The 18,049-nt window shown below is 37.4% G+C and overlaps 1 protein-coding gene across 3 annotated transcripts in view; it reads right to left on the bottom strand.

Annotated features, from left to right (window-relative positions):
• LOC122837360 (A disintegrin and metalloproteinase with thrombospondin motifs 2-like) overlaps positions 1-18,049 on the bottom strand; it is a 120,812-nt gene that overhangs the window by 54,441 nt on the left and 48,322 nt on the right. For all 3 annotated transcript variants that reach the window (XM_044127672.1, XM_044127673.1, XM_044127674.1), the window contains exon 3: positions 12,526-12,700. In XM_044127672.1, coding sequence (XP_043983607.1) covers positions 12,526-12,700 — 175 coding nt within the window. The remainder of the gene's footprint in view (positions 1-12,525; positions 12,701-18,049) is intronic.

Below are 18,049 nucleotides of genomic sequence, written 5' to 3' on the forward strand. Positions count from 1 at the left end.
CATTGCAGATGGTTTTTTTTGTTTTGTTTTGTTTTTTTGTCACAGAGATCATTTACAAAATTCTACGCTAGACAACACCTGGCTGCATATTCAATAACTGGAAAGGAGCCATTTACATCACTGTGGAGGAATTTTGGCCCTCTCATCTAATTCAAAATCACTGGAGGACTTTCAAAGATGAATGGCTTCTTTATAAGGTCATGCATTTCAACTGAATTTAAAAGTTTACTCCTAGACCTTCATTTAGAGTTTTTGACCAATACATCTTTTTACTAGCTTGGGATTAGGCGGCAGATACCGTCTTTGCTTTCATGATAAGACTTAAATAAATATTTTTAATAATCTAGTCCAAGCTTGGTCAGGTAATCTATAACCATACCTTCAGTACCAGGAAATTTCAAACACTGCATTAGAAACATCCTTTTCATGTTGGACCGTTTTACAACAACACATGTACAATTTTTGTCTTAGGAGGTTTTAAACACCAAACCTCCCCCTCCCCCTCCAACAGTTTGAAAAATTTCCTTTCTACATTAATTCATACTTTACCCTAACTCAAAGTATTTTATGGCATCCAGTGAATGTAATTATGGTCTGGCTTTACAATAGTTATATATATATATATGTGTTGCATCATATTTCTGTTAGTGGTTGGTGTGTGTGTTTGTTGACTCATCATATTGAGTTGCAAATTGTTATTTTTACAAAAAAAGCATAACAGGTCAGTACAATCAACTGAACTAGAATATACAGCTCCAATAACAGTTTTCTTTTCTGTTTTAATTAAAAATAATTAGATTATATGATATTTTTTAGTAAAAATGTGCAAAATCACTGGAGGATTTTCAATGCTATGACGCTGTCAGAATTGGGGGGGGTTATACTCAATCAATCAATCAAATTTTATTTGTATAGCCCATTTCAGCAGCAAGGCATTTCAAAGTGCTTTACACCAAATCAAACACAAAAACACAATGCAACATAGAATCAACAATCAAAATGATAATGGTATGATCGTGGTATGATAATGATGATATCATACCACGAGAATCTTAAAGTGAGTCATGGATATCCTGAATTTTATTTTTTAGCCCTAATAGTGAAAATTGGTGAAAGGGGCTTGCAAGGTTGGGTTTTATGACAGCTTCGGCAGCCAGACGTTTGTGCACAGACATACGGTGCGTATCTAAATCATCGCTGCTCCAGTGGCCTTTAACACCCATCTATCATCCACAGGCTCAGCTTTACACTGCTGACGTCTCAACAGCAGGAAAAATGTTCCACTCACACACGCACACGTCCACACACACACACACGACTCTCACTTTCTCTTTTTTTTACACGGACACACACATAAGTTTGACAATGCGCCACAACAAGCGCGACCGCTACAGAAAAACACACCCAGTGTCCTCGCAGTGTTCCCTTATTAACGGGATGGTTTGTTCTCTTTCTCCACCCTGGGCCAATCAGGTACGAGGACACAAATCTCTCCCCGCTGGTGATGCTGAAGGCCACCGGCCACTATTTATTGGCAATTTCAGCCCTAACTATCCAGACAGAGAGAGCGACACGCATGCCACAGGCAGACATCACTATCACATCTGCCTCTGAGTGTGCGTTTTGCTGCAGAAGGTGTGATGGCAGGCATGCGATCAATTATACCTGTTAGTATAATGTAATAACTCAACAACAAACAAATGTATAGTGAGGGAAGTTCTCAATTTAAGCCTGTGTTGATTGTTTACATGTATCATAGCCTCAACAGATGTGTGATTAAAGCAGATTAGACTTCTTTATCTCCTTTCTCACCAGAACAATTTCTCCTTTTCTTCTACCTTTAAAGCTAATTAGGTGGATTTAGCAGGCTGATTAGTGTAGCTGCTCAGTTAAATATTTGTAATAGACATGCTTATCTGCTGTGTGAGGAAAAATAATTCACGAAAATATGTTGTTCTTGTTTTTTTTTCTCACTGAAACCACACAACAAAAGAACTTTACAGAATATTTTTATAAAGTGCAGCTATGACTCCTCATAGCCAGTTAAATTACAGATAATCCTTCCATAGACCTCATTGTTTTAACTTAAAAAATTAGTTTTTCTTTTAATAATCTGTTCAAGTTTTATTTTACTTCCATTTAATAAGTTTCATGTCTTCTCTGGCCACAGCTCTGGTTCTTGTGTCTTCTTTACTTCCTTTAATGAGCCGACACATTAGATATAACATAAGGTCAATATGAATATATATCAAAATATGTTGCATCTAAACATTGAATCTGGTAAAATCATAATGAGCCTGTCAAACATTTCCAAAACTTGGTTGAATGATTTGATGAAGGCGTCTTTAGTTAATTTACACAAATGAATCCAAGAACATTTGCAAAGAACATCCTAACTATGTTAGGGACATTCAGCTGCTCCTGGAGGCCTTGAGAGAGTTAAAAGGAGAAAATAAACTAGAGAGCCGAGCAGTAAAGGGACAGATGGTTGAGCATAAAGAGGAAGAGAGGAAGAATAGAGGTCAAAAGGAGAATGCAGATGGGAGAACAGGGGAGTAAGCTACAGTGTAAAAACTGAAAGCACACATACACACAAAGATGACAAGGAGCCAGAAAACTGGGGTTGGTCAGCTTGATTGGGAATCCTTTCAGAAATCTCCCAGAGTTAGAGTTCTGAGGACTGATAGAGACGGATCATGGGGGATTGTGGGAATATGCCAAAGAGAAGTTTTCACTGGCATCAGCACATGTGTTATGGAGGAAGATCCATCTCCCTCTCCTCACTACACGAACACCCATATGGCAGGAGAGGAAGAGTATGTGCACAGGCACAGGCACTGAAGACATGCCAGCATGCTCTGTAATTGTCTCAGTGTGACTGTGGCCACAGCTGTGGAAGGCACATTACATAAAAGCAGACCCTCCTCCATGGATACTGTCCACTGACTGTGTAAACTAGTGACTTTATTGGATCGGTTTTACACGCCTCACAGATAAAACTGCTACCACAAACACACTTCAGAGACAGTAATCTGTTTACTATAGCTTCTTGCATGATTATTGCAAAACCATAGAGACCGGTAATAAACTGAAAAGTGTGACCACCCAAAACTTGCACCATCAATTACATTGTGCAAATAAAATAAATTGATTTTTTTCATTGACACAACAATACCCAAAATATCTGAACCAATGAACAGCCTTTGAGATTATGAATATAATCATTAATAAAGCCCAAGAGGCAACTGGGAGCAGATGTTGATGCAAGCTAATCCACTCAATATTTATTAACATTTTTTTCTATTGAGTAATAGAAGTTTGATGAGTACTATCAATAGGATTACTTGCAAATTAATGTTTATTGCCACTTTAAATTAATTATCATAAACCCACATTTATGCAAGCAACAGATACATTCTCCCCTCTTTGTTTCATTGTGCTGCTGAGACAAAAAGTATCTAAGGAAAAAAAATAAATCCTGATTATAGCACATAGCATCAAAAGGAGTAATGGTAACATTAGTGATTTTCAAAACGTCCCATCTACAAATCAGAGTTGTAACAGTAACAGTTGCAGGAAATGATCATTTAAGTTCAAATATGATTTGTGTATTCAAATAGTTCTATCATGTTTTCCTTTTCAGTGTGAAATTTATTAATAATAAAAATGGGATGACAGTTCAGTTTAAACTGATTATATTTTAACATTTCCAACATAACATCTATAATTGTTATGCCTATGTATTTTAATGATCAAGTAGTAAATATACAAATCATGTACTATAACCAAACAAACCTGAAAACAGCCTAAGCAGATTTTCCAAAGAAAACTGAGAAAGTTATTTCTATCAATTAACACATCTCTGCAATTCAAATGCAATATTTGTCCCCATCATTTTTAAATGCCATTTTTAAATCTGACCATAGAGAGTGTTGTTGTTTGGTTTCTCACAACCAACCTGGGTTTCTGCTACATGCTCTTTGTGTATTGTTAAAGTTGGACATGACATTTGGAGCACTTTTAATATATGATTCTAAGCTAAAAAAGGACAGTGATTAGCCTTCACAGTAAAATTATTTTCCTACTGTGGAGCTTTTGCTCCTTTTGGGAAGCTCTTTCAAAGTCTGAAAGGTTCAGATGAGGGTAAAAAATAAATAAATAAAAACTGACAGTCCTATGGACTGAAAGCACTAGAGTATAAAAGTTGATATAAAAGTTGATAAAATGGTGGTATATTATCTAACTGACTGTAGCAAAGATCAAGTGGTTTCATTAGCTGTATGCCTTTGCCAGGAACATGGCGACTGAAGTGCCAATCAGATAAAAAAATACCAAAATCAAGGAATAATAGTAATAATAATAATAAAAAAAACAACAAAACAGATTTACTCCACCTGTGCAGTTTGTCTGAGCTATAAACGTGTGTGTGTCTCATTGAGTCTTATGAGCGGCAATAAAGCATTTGTTGAATGAGAAGCCACAGAGCAGTGTTTTATTCAATTAAACTCCCAGGGGTGGTGCAATGGCAAATAAACTGGAGCGTAACAAACTCCCACCACCACACATCACTTTGCTAATCAGACAGCAGCAATGAGGCACACACACCGCGCATGAACTACAATGCATATACATAACCAACTGGAGTGAAAAGGTCAGTCGGAGACCGTATCCTCCGGGGAGATTTCTTAAAAAACACGATTAGCATTAAGCTGAACCTTGAATGTACATTTAAACCCACATCATCAACTCTGTAAATGAGAAAAGAGACCTACATTTAAAACAGTATTGACAGGCTTTACAGACTTCATATTTAGCAGTTTCACTCCTATGGTGCATGTTTACAGCTCATAAGAGGCTGAAAACATCACAGACATGCATTCACAGGATGAGGAAACTGCTGTGAAAGCCGTGTAATTGTCAGACTATCCTGAGTGATAAAAGCCTCATTCACATGAGAGGCTCCATTAACCTCCAAATCAGTTGGCTCGCTATTACATCCTCTTTACACACACATCTACATTACCCTCAGTGCTGTTTCAGTGAACTGTGCCTCATACCGTGGATCTGGATGGAGGCTGAAGCTTTTTTTTTTTACACCAACTCAGGTATAGTGCATTCAGCAGCTGATTAGGCTTATCAAGTTGATGGTGCATGGGCTGAGCTGGAAGACTCAAAATTCACACTCTAATCTAAAATATGTGTCATGTTTATTTAACAGAACAAAAAAAAGAAATCAATTAAGGATACAATTATCAACCGATTAAGATAAGGTTATAATCCAGTCTCAGTGCACCATGTTTTTAAGTACAGTTTTTTGTGTCATCATACCTCAAAACGTGTAGATCAGGCTTTTACTGGCCTCTACTGGTTCATGTTTTTCTCCGTGGTTTGGCCAATGAACTCTGACTTTGGCTGGTTTTGACTTTCATTCTAAAGGTAATTAGACTCACAAACTGATTTGCACAAAGCATCATTTTAATTTAATAAACTTAGCAAAATGTGACAGTGAAAGAGAAGAAGATTACAGGTAATGGTGGTATTTTTGAAGAAATAATTTACTATTCCAGCTTATGCATCAACGCATTTAACAACAATGTTCAAAAAACAATTAGAGGGCTCATAAAAGAGGCAAAGTAAAGACTCTTCTCAATAAGAGACTTAAAAATAATAAGCAGCCAAAAAATTATGCACATCTTAGCTTACAAAAGTGACACAAACAGACATGAATATAACTTATAGTGATTCCACAGTCTATTTATTAAACATCTATACTAACAAAGGACCAAAGTTATACTTTTTCATATGTGTGCTGCAATAAAATTAGACATCAAAAGACACACCAATGGTCAAAATAATGACCCAAAACAGAATGTATTACTACTGTGTCAAACTTAAACATTAGAAAACACAGCAATTTTCTGTAAGTCCTGCTGCCAACTTTAAGAAATATTTAGCAGTGGCTACAGCTCCTGTGGTTCCCTTAGCAGTGCCAGATTTAACGCAACATATATGTGGGTGGGTGTGCATGTTTCAAGTGTGTTTGCTGCAGAGTGACAGTAGACAGTAGTGGGAGGAAAGGAGTCACACACCATCTCATCTTCCTCGAGCTTCCGTCCCTTAGGTTGGCTAGTTGCATAACTGATGCTGAGACAGAACGTGGGCCAACTTCATGGAGCTCAAAACTGCAGTCACTCTGTACCTGAGGCTATAATTCTCTTAAGAACATGTTTTGATTTACGTTACATTTAATGGTGTAGATTTGGTTTGATTGTAGGTGCAAAATCCCTACCTCAACTCCACTCTGAAACTTTGCTTTACAATCTTTGAAATATCATGAAAGTCACACTCAGTAAAACAAAAGCACTTTCTGGATGTGATTTTTTTTTCGAAAAATAAAGTTAGGTGAACACATGTATGTCTCAAAAAGGTTTGAATGTCATAAAAACGTTTAATATTCCTTGTCAATCATTTCAGAAACTAAAACTTATATCACAAATTCATTAAAACTAAAGTGAAATATTCTAATACACAACATTCAAATTCTTATGTTCTATTTTTTTGAGAAAATTTGAATAATACATGAGATCAATAAAAAAAAAAACTAGGACATTAGCATCCATCCATCCATCCATCCCAGACTGAGATATTTAGTGTTATGTCTTGAAGCTCTTTAAACCGCTCCTTTATCCCAGTAAAGTGCTTCTATTTTCTTTCTTTCATTTGTAAATTAAGAGGTAATTTATAAAGCAAAGTGTACTAAATGCTGGGCAACATGCAGAAAGAAATACACAAAAAACAAAAAACACGCGTCTGAGAAAATGCGCTCAGCCATGGTATGTAGGCCTATATTTCCACAACAAGATCAGCTTCTAAAAATATGAACATCACATCAGAGGCACCACAAAGGTGCTAATCTTGTCAGTGCTATGATCACCATGATTATAGTGACACTCTCTCAATCACTGGGACTGTAATAACACATTACCTCTTCAGTCATATTCCATGGCTTCGCTTCCAGAACTCACCCTCTGCTTTTTTTTTTTTTCTTTTTTTTTTTTTCAGAGAGACTAAACCCCAGACATCCACACACAAAAGCTTCATGAGGCTCAGTGCAGCATCGCTGGCTGCAGACTGGAGCAGAGGTCGGCCGCACCCTGCTATTATCCCCAGAGACTTGTTCAGTTTAAAGGCAGCTCTGCGGCATGCTGACTGACGGCTCAATGGAGGGCCTGCTGGGAGTTTACTAGCAGGTGAGGAGACTGACAAGCAAAAGGGAGAACACACACTGAGGGACGTACAGTAAAGGCGCACTCATAGACACACACCAGCAGATACACAAATGATGTCAGTCAGCTGTGAGTAAAACAGGCATGGAATAAAACCCTTAAATGCACACGCCAACACACACAGTACAAACAGGAATGCAAAGTGCTGCAGTGACACATACAGCGTGGTAATAAGGCAGTGGTGGTCTCCAGGGACAGAGCCAATGGCCACAAAGAGCGGAGAGCGGAAGCAGCTGGCTGCTGAAATGCTTCCCCTCCTGTAATTTCCTCCCAGAGGCACACCTGGGTTGTTCGCACACATATGGAGTGTCTATGTGTGTGAGGTTTGTGCTTGCGTCTCTCTTGTGTACATATGTAGGAGTTATTTTCTTTTTTTTTTTTTTTTGGCCTACAAGAATATGACTTTATGCACTTTGATTCAGAAATATAAGAAAGGATACAGCTGGTACAGTTAAAGTTAACTGTACCAGCTGTACATTTAGCTTTAAAAAAACTAGAACATTAGCATCCATCCATCCCAGACTGAGATATTTAGTGTTATGTCTTGAAGCTCTTTAAATCGTTAAAGCTCTTCTATTTTCTTTCTTTCGTTTGTAAATGAAGAGGATGGTTAACTGTGACCAGTTAAACCTGGTTCATGCCAGTGAGCATTTTAATCTTGTATAGTCCAGTAAGGTTGAGCTTATTATAGGTGTTTTGCTCCCTTTTTTTGCCACAAAATTACATAAAGTAGGCCTAAAACATTCTTAAATGTCCAGTTTTCTTATAATTAATGTCAGCCAAGCTAAATTTGACTAAAGTGTTAAAAAAATATATAATAATTGACGGCAGGAGTAGTCGTCAGCAGCAAACCCCTGACATTCATAAACAATTAATATTATTATTTTTGGTGCTTCAGACTTAAGAGGTCACTTGAAAAGGAAAAAATTAACATAAAAATTTGTATGCATTTATGCCAGCTATCTAGCATTAAATTATCAATCACTGTGGTAATTGTTAAATAGATTAAAACTCAAAAGCTTATCGATTTCTAATTTAGTGAAAACTAATAAAGCATTACTTTCGCAAAGTAAAGTTCAATTTTTTGCATTGGGGAATAGTATCTGGAATACATACCAAGTTTGGTTTGGCCTATTTGGTAGCGGCTACCTCCTCACACACACATTGAAACATCGCCTCTATTCGAAACAAAAATAACCAATGGTAGCTCACAACAATGTGTGAGCTACCAGAGTGTGTCAGCAAAACTCATAGATAAAACTGACACCTGTAAGCAAAGCAGCATCTGGAAGATATCACCAGGGTTCTGTTCGGTAGATTTGTTTGCAGCATTTCCTTCACTTGTCTTTGTACTAAATAAAAAATTTAAGTTTGATTAAAATATTGCAAAGAAGTAAGAATGCCTGCTTTCGTAAGTACAACTGTATGAACATGAGGTAAATATAAGGCTTTTCATAAAAGCATAGAGGCAAAAAGAATTTATTGACAATAAGACATTCAGATTGGCTGCAAAGGACAGCAAATTTGTGCTGAACTAATTCGATGGTGGTGGTGCAGGTGTAAAACGCACGGCTCATTTATGGAGGCACCGGACCTCTATGATGCCGTCACGGGTTTGAGTCTCAACCCTTTGAGCTTTTCTGCATCTCTTAGTCTCTATCATAGTCCACTATTCTGTCATTTGCTGTCAAATAAAGGCCACTGCAGCCAAAAAAATTATTTTAAAAAAATTAGCTGAGTGATGCCATACATCTTAAATACAACTTAATATCCCCACATGAAGCAGATTCTGCTCAATTTTGCTTTCCACACAAACTATAAAAAGTACAGAAAGATGCCCTGTGGCTGAGAAATTGAGGCATTTAAAGTCTCAATACCCTCGAGTTGGAAACACACAGAAACAAGAAACCAAGTCCTATCAGACAAAACACTATCGCTGCTCTCTCTGCTATGGTTGTGGGATGAAAAAGAGCAGGACGGAAATCAGCTTGGGCCAAGAAAAGTGTCAATAACAGAAATAAAAGAAAGGAAAAGTGAAATAAAAAATGGGGACAACGATCAAAGCTGCAGATGGAATAGTGTAAAATAAAATTTTTACAGAAGAGAAGAGACAGATTGAACAATGGAGTTCTGTCTGCTATGGAACAAAAAAAAAGTCAATCTTTCATTTTCTATCGCTGCAGCGATTAATTGATGAATGTACCACATTAATAATGAGGGTCGCCTTCTCCATTTAGAGCATTGATTCACACCTCCCTGGCTTACGGTGCGAGAAAGCAATCAATCTTGCTCCTAATTCCTTCTGTTCTTTTTCAGATCCTGTATTGCCTTGCTAAATATAACTTCCTTCCTTCTGACTTTGCCGAGCAAATAAGTCAGGCTGCGGATAAGGCACGCCTAACACGAGGTATTAACAGAAATGATTGATTGATCTTAATTAATGATGTTAATATTCCTGATTGATCTGCAGGAATGATTGCCTGAGAAATAAAAGGCAAAAATGTGTAAAAAGAAGTTAGTTTGCTGTTAACTAGAAGACAAGCGCTGCATAAACTCTGCAAGGTGCTTTCCTATATGTCTGATGTTACAACAAAATGCAACAGCTGGAAGGTAAACTTTGTGTTTACATAATATTTCTAAAATAGCAAAGACAAAAAGCAAAAAAAAAAAAAAAACAACAAAAAACTGGTGAGAAGTGAAGAGACATCCACATGAAATACCACTGGGAGCAGCACATGCCTGCCTGCTTGTCTGTCTGTCTATCAGTCAGTCTGTCTGTCTGCTTAGCCTTGAAAATCCCAGCTCTCGGAGCCAGACGACCACAGAACTGATGCCCACGCTGTGTGTGCATGCACACAGACGCGCGCACTCGCCAACACACACACACAGCGGCCTGTTCTATCCTACGCTATTGATCCGTGCCCCACTCTTCATTAGAAAGACAGATTCAAAGGCAACAAGGAGCAGTGAGACGCACTGAGAATGTGTGTTTCCTTTGTCTGCACGCACACATGCTGTGTGCGTGTGCGTGTGCGTGTGTGAGTGTGTGTGTGTGTATGCTCTAAAGTGTAAATTCACAGTCAGGGGAGTTGTGTAAGCTTTTTGGTTACATCCTTTACATGCCTGTGTTCTCAGTAAACTTTTTCCTGTTCTCCCCAGCGTGTACATGTGGTCAGGCTGCAGAGACGTGGCTGTAAGTGGATGCATTGCCAGGTATTAGTAACATTGGGAGCAGATTTATGTTACTCAAATGCAGTCTGTCCTCGCTGGGTGTTCCTATGGAAACTCTCTCACTCTCTCGGTATATTATTAGACATTCTCGAGTCAACCGCTCTGAATAGGAAGACATAGATCTCATCTGTTGCAATGTACTCATTATAATGAGCTTCGACTCACACCTGTATGGTCCCTCTTTGTGATTAGTCGTAGTCCTACGCAAGCATCCAAATATTTTTGGAAAAGAAAATCTGGAAAACATTTGTGTGAGTCAAAGTCTGAATGCTGCCCAGAAACTGTTCAGAATTTACATTGTCTTTTTGGACGATGTAAAGATTTTACTTCCTACTTTTTGTGACAACTAGTTCAGAAATACAGACAGATGGTTTGCCACTGGGAGCTTTTATTCTGCTGGGAAGGGTGTCGGTCTGTTAGGTGCTGATCTGAAGGCTTACTCCACCTCCCTGGACAAAACGACATATTTAGCAGGAAACTTGGAAATTATTATTCATGTTGCAATATTGTTATGAAATTACGCTAGAAAAAAAAAGTGTAGCACTTCCACTTTTACACGGTCTACACTCTGTTTTGAACTTTGGATTTCTGTATTTTTTGACCTTTTTCTATTCCTCCTTTTATGCTTTTTAGAAACCACAGATAGATTAGATAGATAGATTGGATAGATAGATTAGATAGAGCATATACATATGTAAAATTACCAAAAACAGTAAGCAGAAATGATATTTTTTTATTTTTCCTCATCAACATTAAAGATGTCAAAGTTAAAGACGAGAAGAAGGAAAGTTAGTTGCAATTATTGCATTTTTGCTAGATGTTGAACAAACATAAAGCCACATTTTAACCTTGCTTTCATGATTATATTTACACATTTTGGTTTTTCTAACTACTTTGCATATTTGCCTTCTCTCTAATCCTACAGATGGCATGCTGTGTCAGACCCGTGAATTAATAAACTAAAGTCCCTTCAAGATGTTTCAAGTTTTCCATTTCAGTAAAAAAAAAAAAAAATATAATGCCTATAGCTGGTAAATTTATTTTAGATGCTGAAGTTGCCATTATCAGTAGACCATGTGTTGCTCCATATGTCACACCTTTCCTGTTGGGATGTGAATACACCAGCAGCAGGGTACATTTGAGTACAAGTTTAATTTTGATAGCAGCATATGACACACTGTCTTTGCATATCATAGTTTGATAAAAACAAGGTATGAGAAAGACAGGGAGGGCGCCATATGTTATTCAGACCGAGTTGAGTGCATTATTGTCAGAAATTGGAGAATTAATAAGACTTGACAATTGTTATGATCCGTGACCCGACTAATTATTTACTAGCAACATAAGCTAATAATGTTTCCAATTTTCCTCTGTTTTATACAATTAATGATTATAGAAACACCTAAATTCTTTTAATTTTAAATAGAAAAAAATTCACCTTCCAGGACAATTACAGCACACTATAAGATAATGAGTGTGTAAATTTACACGATCCAATTCACAGCAGAATAGTCAAACAAACTCAGTTTTTGTCTGGCATGAAATGCACCAAATGGCCAGACAGAGAACCCAAGCAAAATGACAAAAAGTAAGTATGACCATATGTGTTATTCAGGTGTGTGGGACTCATTCTCTGCTTTGTCCACATGGTTTACACATTTTGTATTACAAAACATGTGGAAAACAATCACTAGTGTTATTTGTGTCAAACTTTTGCCAGCAGAGCTGGCTGTTTAATTGAATCACTGTTTATAGCTGAAGCGGCACAGTCGACTTTTACAATAAAAATAGCTAAGCAAATAAAATATTTAGAAGCGAAAATACTGAGAAAAGCTTTTTTCTGTAATTTGGCAGTTTTTGCACCAATACTGTGGGACTCTGCTTTGTCCGCAAGGTGTAAGTTCAAGGAGACACAGAAATACGAGAATGGTGCTGAAGTGTGCATGAAGAGCTTTTAGTCAAGGATGTATAAAAGTGGAGGATAGCACCATGGGAACCACAGACTAACCTCTGGAGTGGTAGTCCGCCGCTGGGCTGCTGATGGGCACTTTCTTAACAGCTGACGAGCGATAGATGATGTGTGTCCTCCCTCCTCCACCATCCTCCTCTTTTTCTATTACTCCATCGCCCCTTTCCACTGGTTCAATAAAAAACTCCTCTTTCTCTGTCCTGATCATGCCAGCCTGAAAGAAGAAAATGGATAATATAAAGATAAAGTGACCTCTGAAACGTGATAAAAGATGTCAGTGGCTGATGCACTATGCTTGACTGTCTTCTTACGTCGTTCAACTATTTAATCCCTTACAGACAGAAATAGCCCTTTGGTTAATCCTGTTTTTCTATTCCATGCTGGAAAGAAAGAGAAAAGAAGAAAGGGAGGTGATGCTTTCTGGGTCCCCTGTGGTGGTCCAGAGTGACACCTGGCATCTAAAATGACCAGCACACAAGAAAGAGATGAGACTATCGCACTCCCATCTTCAGCTAACACATCTTGTCAGGTAATTCCTCTTTTTTTTTTTGCTTTTCACACACACATCAGTTGCCCACAAACTCACAAGAAGTTGGTGAAAGGAGGAGCGACATAAAGAAGGAAGAGACAAGAAGGAGAAAGGAAGTATGCATACATATAACACAGGCGCAAAAAAGGAGTAGCGTGTACAAATATGGGGAAAGCAGACTCTGGGAAAATTGCCCGTCACTCTCTCTTATTCCATCTGTCTGTTTAAGACAACTGGTAATTACCAAGGCAACGCACTGCTGTAGAGAAAAGCCATGGGGGAGATCACACTGAGGATTGAGAGGCTTTTGAAAGGAAGAGAGCAAAAAATAAAAAAAAAAAAAAAGAGTGACTAATAAATGAAAAATGAGAAAACATCTATATGATCAGAACTTGCTTGTCTGCTTTGACATATAAGAAAGGAATGATGAGCAAGTTAAAGAGAACAAAATGAGCAATGTGAAGAATTTGCAGGATGCATTGCAGAGGAATGTGCATTGTAAAGCTGTGTGCGCTTATGCTACTGCACTGAACAGCAACATATGGCCCATATAAACTCACTTCTAGAAAATTTTATTATTATAAAGTAGATGAAATTTTGAGCTGCAGAGTGGTGTGCAACAGGAGCGCAATTTTACATAAACCAGAAATAGAATATGTAGCTTGTCTTTCAAACAACTACCTCAGAAATACGAGATTTTGAATGGGAAAAATAATATGCTTGGCTTGAAGGAAAACAACAACATTTCTTTTTCTCTCAAATTTTGAGTATCAACTGTCGTTAAAAAATAATACTATGTAGGTAATATTAAGTCAAAACTGTAGTAGATATCTCTTGTTAAATCAAAACTTAATTGTGATTAGATGATGTTTTTAAAATCAGTTTCACTAACATTACTGATGATTGATTGATTACCTCTAAAATTAAGAAATCTGAACTGTCACATTTCTGTGGCTTCAAAAGATCAAATTATTACAGAAAAAGAGTTAAATAGTAATAGTCTGCTGAAAGTAATCCTCTCCGTCTGCAAGCTAAACCATATGCAATGACCCTGAAGGAAATTATACACACACACCCACACATTTCATCGACGCGGTTGCAAAACCTGTAGTGTTGATCTTTTCAATAATTAATAACTCTGAATTAGTGTGTGTTAATTTTGAAGTTGCTTCAACACTTGTTCTGATCAGGAAGTAATGAAAAAGATGTTAAAGCAGATAGTCTTGATTTATAAACCCTTCACACACTTCGCACACACACACACACGCCCACATCACTCATAAAGTGCTGATGGTGGAAATGAGAGCCAGTATATTGTACCTTTATTTTCTTAAGGTAGAAGTTGCGCCTCATCTTTTTGTACCATAATTCCCTCACAGAGGGAATATATGTAGAATTTACATTTATTATTAATCATTTTAGTTAGCCATTTACTGTTCTTTTAGTGATTAGTCTATTCTTATTATTCTAGTTTTTATGTTCATTCTAGTACATTATGTGTTAAATATAACACAACACAATTAAGAGTGCACTTAAGTGGTGCCATAAAACAAATAAAATATCTACCTACTTACCTTTTTCTTTCCTTTGAAAAACCACTGACCTATACTCCACTAACCTCAACCACTACACACAGACACACTTTTGTTTAACCATCTCTGTCTTCCCTCTGCTCACATCTTGCTATTTCATAGTCATGGTGCAGCATTACTATCGGATCTGATGGATCTGAGATGGTGCATGCATTCCAACCCCAGAATACCAAGCAGAAGGCAGAGGAGAGCCCGTCAGAGAAAAAAAGATGACATGTGGGACCAGGGGACATGGCTGGATCGATCCGAACAGGCATAGTCGGGGTGGGAGGGTTACACAGAGAGGGACTGGGAGTATGAGGGGGAAAAAATGGACACGTTCTTTAAAAAAGTGACGTGAACAAAGCATCAAAGGCTGTGCTCACATTTACACAGCGGGAAGAATTGTCTTCATCTCTTCTAAAACAGCAGCAGCCAAGTCCTAGACAAGAGGATTATGGAGATACTTGTGCAAACACTGTGTCCAGGAAAAGTGAGAGGAAATCAGACTCATTGGCAGAACACTAGCAGCTATCACAGGCCAACACAAGCAGGGTCAAGGATGGAATTGATGGAAAGAGAATCACGTCAGCTCATTTGCAAATGAAAATCTGAAAAATGTGACTCGCATTCATACAATCTTTACTCCGATACCTCTAAATGAAAATAAGAAAGATGAAAAAACTAATTGTGTAATTCAGTCTCAAAATAAATACAGGTCTGTAAATGCCTTGGAGCATTGTGGGGGAACGTTAAAGAATAAACAGCATAATGAAGGTCTAGAAACACAGCGGACAGGTCAAGGAGAATGTTGCATAAAAGCTTTCAGCAAGATTCGGTTTTAAAAGTTCCTCAGAACACTGATGACACCATTAGAATAGAATATAAAGAGCATGACTCCAGGTTTTACTTTGAGAAATGGCGTCAAAAAGTCTGAGACTTCATCACTGGAGAAGTGTAAACAAAAATGTTACAGTTCCACTGGAAATTGGCTCCGTGTAAAAGAGGCTGTAGAGTTTCAACTGCAGCCGAACGTGGCTCCATAACATGTTGACTCTGCATGTCGCACTTTCAAAACCATGCATCATTTTACTTTCACTTCACAATATTACACTACTGTATGTTTTTCTATCCTATCAGATCGAAAGGATAGATCTTTCGATCTATCGATCTGTGCACAGTAAGAATTAAGTTGAGTCATAACAGAATTAAGTATGTATTGCTGCTTTAATCACTATTAACTGATGCTAAATCCCTTCACTGTACTTTTTCATCAAAATTGACCATTTAACATATGTACGACTTAAATTTGAACAATCTTAAAAAAATTAAAATAGCCTTGATCTAATTGATGTCTTCATGCTTTTCCTGTGGATTTTACCTCTGTAAAATTTACATCCATATTCCTAACAATAATGCAATATTCACAAATAATCCTTCAATAATGATGGTTTATTCCAAGTGGTTTTTCTCATATGAGTTTTTCTGATTCCTTCTGTGTAATTGTCAGATTTTTAGTTTAATCACTCTCTTCTTTAAGGAGTTTTACAGCTTCAGATGCTTCTGACTGCTACTCTCTTATTACTCTAAATTCATTGTGCTCCTCTGGGTGATGAGTCGGAAGATGTTTTATTAAGTTTGACGTGTTAAGATTTAGCTTATTAGCTTCATTTCCCTCATGAGCCACTAAAATCTAACACAATCAGTCTCTACACTATATCTTCATCTAAAAGCATTTTGTCAGACTAGTCTATGAAAATGTTTCTCCCAAGACTGAAATTTAATTCCTTGCTATGAGAAGGTTTCAGTAACTGATCAAAAATGCTGCAGTAAAACTACACCGAGGAAGAGATTCCGCAGATGTCATATTTTTTACATGAGTATCTATGTTGTTTTTTTTGTTTCTTTGTACATTTCAAGATAACATTTTAAATACTTCTCACAAGGGGGAAAAAAAAATCTATTTTCCTGAACTTCAGATCTTCAGTATAGAAAGGAGAAGTCAGTATGAACTCAAAACTCTGATGAAGTACAGCTTTGGCTTTTTGTTTGGGGATGTCATGGTTCTGCAAAAGTAATCAAATATACTCCTTTACCTATTCCACATTCTGTGTTGTTGAAACCAGAAACTTTAAAGTATTTTGGGGGGATTTTATATGCCAGAGAAACATAATTTAATATAAGATCTTTAATTAGAAAAAAAGAATAAACGGTTTAGAAAATCCTATACAAATGAGACTTTGTGGAATACTTATGTTTAAAGCTCTTCATAGAAACACCTTTTGATTCTATAGCAGCTTTAAGTCTTGTGGTATGTCTGCATCAGCACTGCAAGTCTAGAAATTGATTTTATTCCTAAAGGTTGATTTGCTAAATTTCTCAATTTCAGTCAGATTGGACAATGGGCATATTCATGACACTTTGTCCACTAATGTTCTCTAACAAATCTCCGAAGCCTTCACACAATAGCAGCATTTTAATGATATCACATTATACACAACTGAACCCTTTTTAATTATTAATTAAGGTGAGTGCATGTGGTGAAACTGGACTTTATTTATTAGAGGTGTAACAAGATCTCGTATTATTAAAACATTACATTACTCCACATTAAGGTGACAGAAATCATCTGAGTACTAGCCAGCTGCAGTCAGCATAGCTTTGTCTGATGAAGTTGTAATAGAAGATGCCCAACCTGCACCTAACTCATTTGTATGGCACCATTTTTGGTTTCTGCTAGGAACTATAAGTGGCAACAGAGTGACAGAAAAGACACAAGCAATGTTTAAGTTCGCCAACTTGTTCAGACTTTGAAAAAAAGGCAAAAAGCATCACTTTAACAACCAATGGATGGATGTGTAAGAGTAAACTGAGTTACTTATCACAGTAGACTCCATCAAGAGTAACCTGGAAATGTGTAATAGCATCGAAGCACTGTCCTAAAGTCTGAAGAGATTAAAAACTTCAGAAAGAGAACGACCAGTTTGTTGATGTTTTGTTGAAATCTATATAGAAAAAAAGTATGTGAGTGTTTTTTAGGTGTCATTTTATTTTTATATTATATTTGTAGTTAGCTCTAACACTCTTCCAAAAGCTACTGACCATGTTTCAGTAAGGATGCTAAACACCGAGTGTCCATTTACCACTGTTGGATACTGTTTTCTCAAAACCACACTCAGCCCTATTTGAAGCTTTGTGAGAAGTAACTTGAGACCAGGGCAAGAGACCAGAGGGGCACATGAGGCAGATGAGTAGCAGAAAAACAGCATTGGAGCAGAGGAACGGATGTTGTGGTCAGGATCAAAGTCACACCCAGTCAGAGCCCTTCTGTTCAGTCCAGCTCAGGCAGCATGCATGTGCACGTTTGATCTGTTGTCCCTGTGTGTCACTGTGTATGTTTGATCCGATTCATAACCCTGCTACTGCTGGCAAACACACACAGTTGTATACGTGCATCCACAGG

The sequence above is a fragment of the Gambusia affinis genome, linkage group LG09 (genome assembly GCF_019740435.1).
Source record: "Gambusia affinis linkage group LG09, SWU_Gaff_1.0, whole genome shotgun sequence".
Taxonomy (NCBI): domain Eukaryota; kingdom Metazoa; phylum Chordata; class Actinopteri; order Cyprinodontiformes; family Poeciliidae; genus Gambusia; species Gambusia affinis.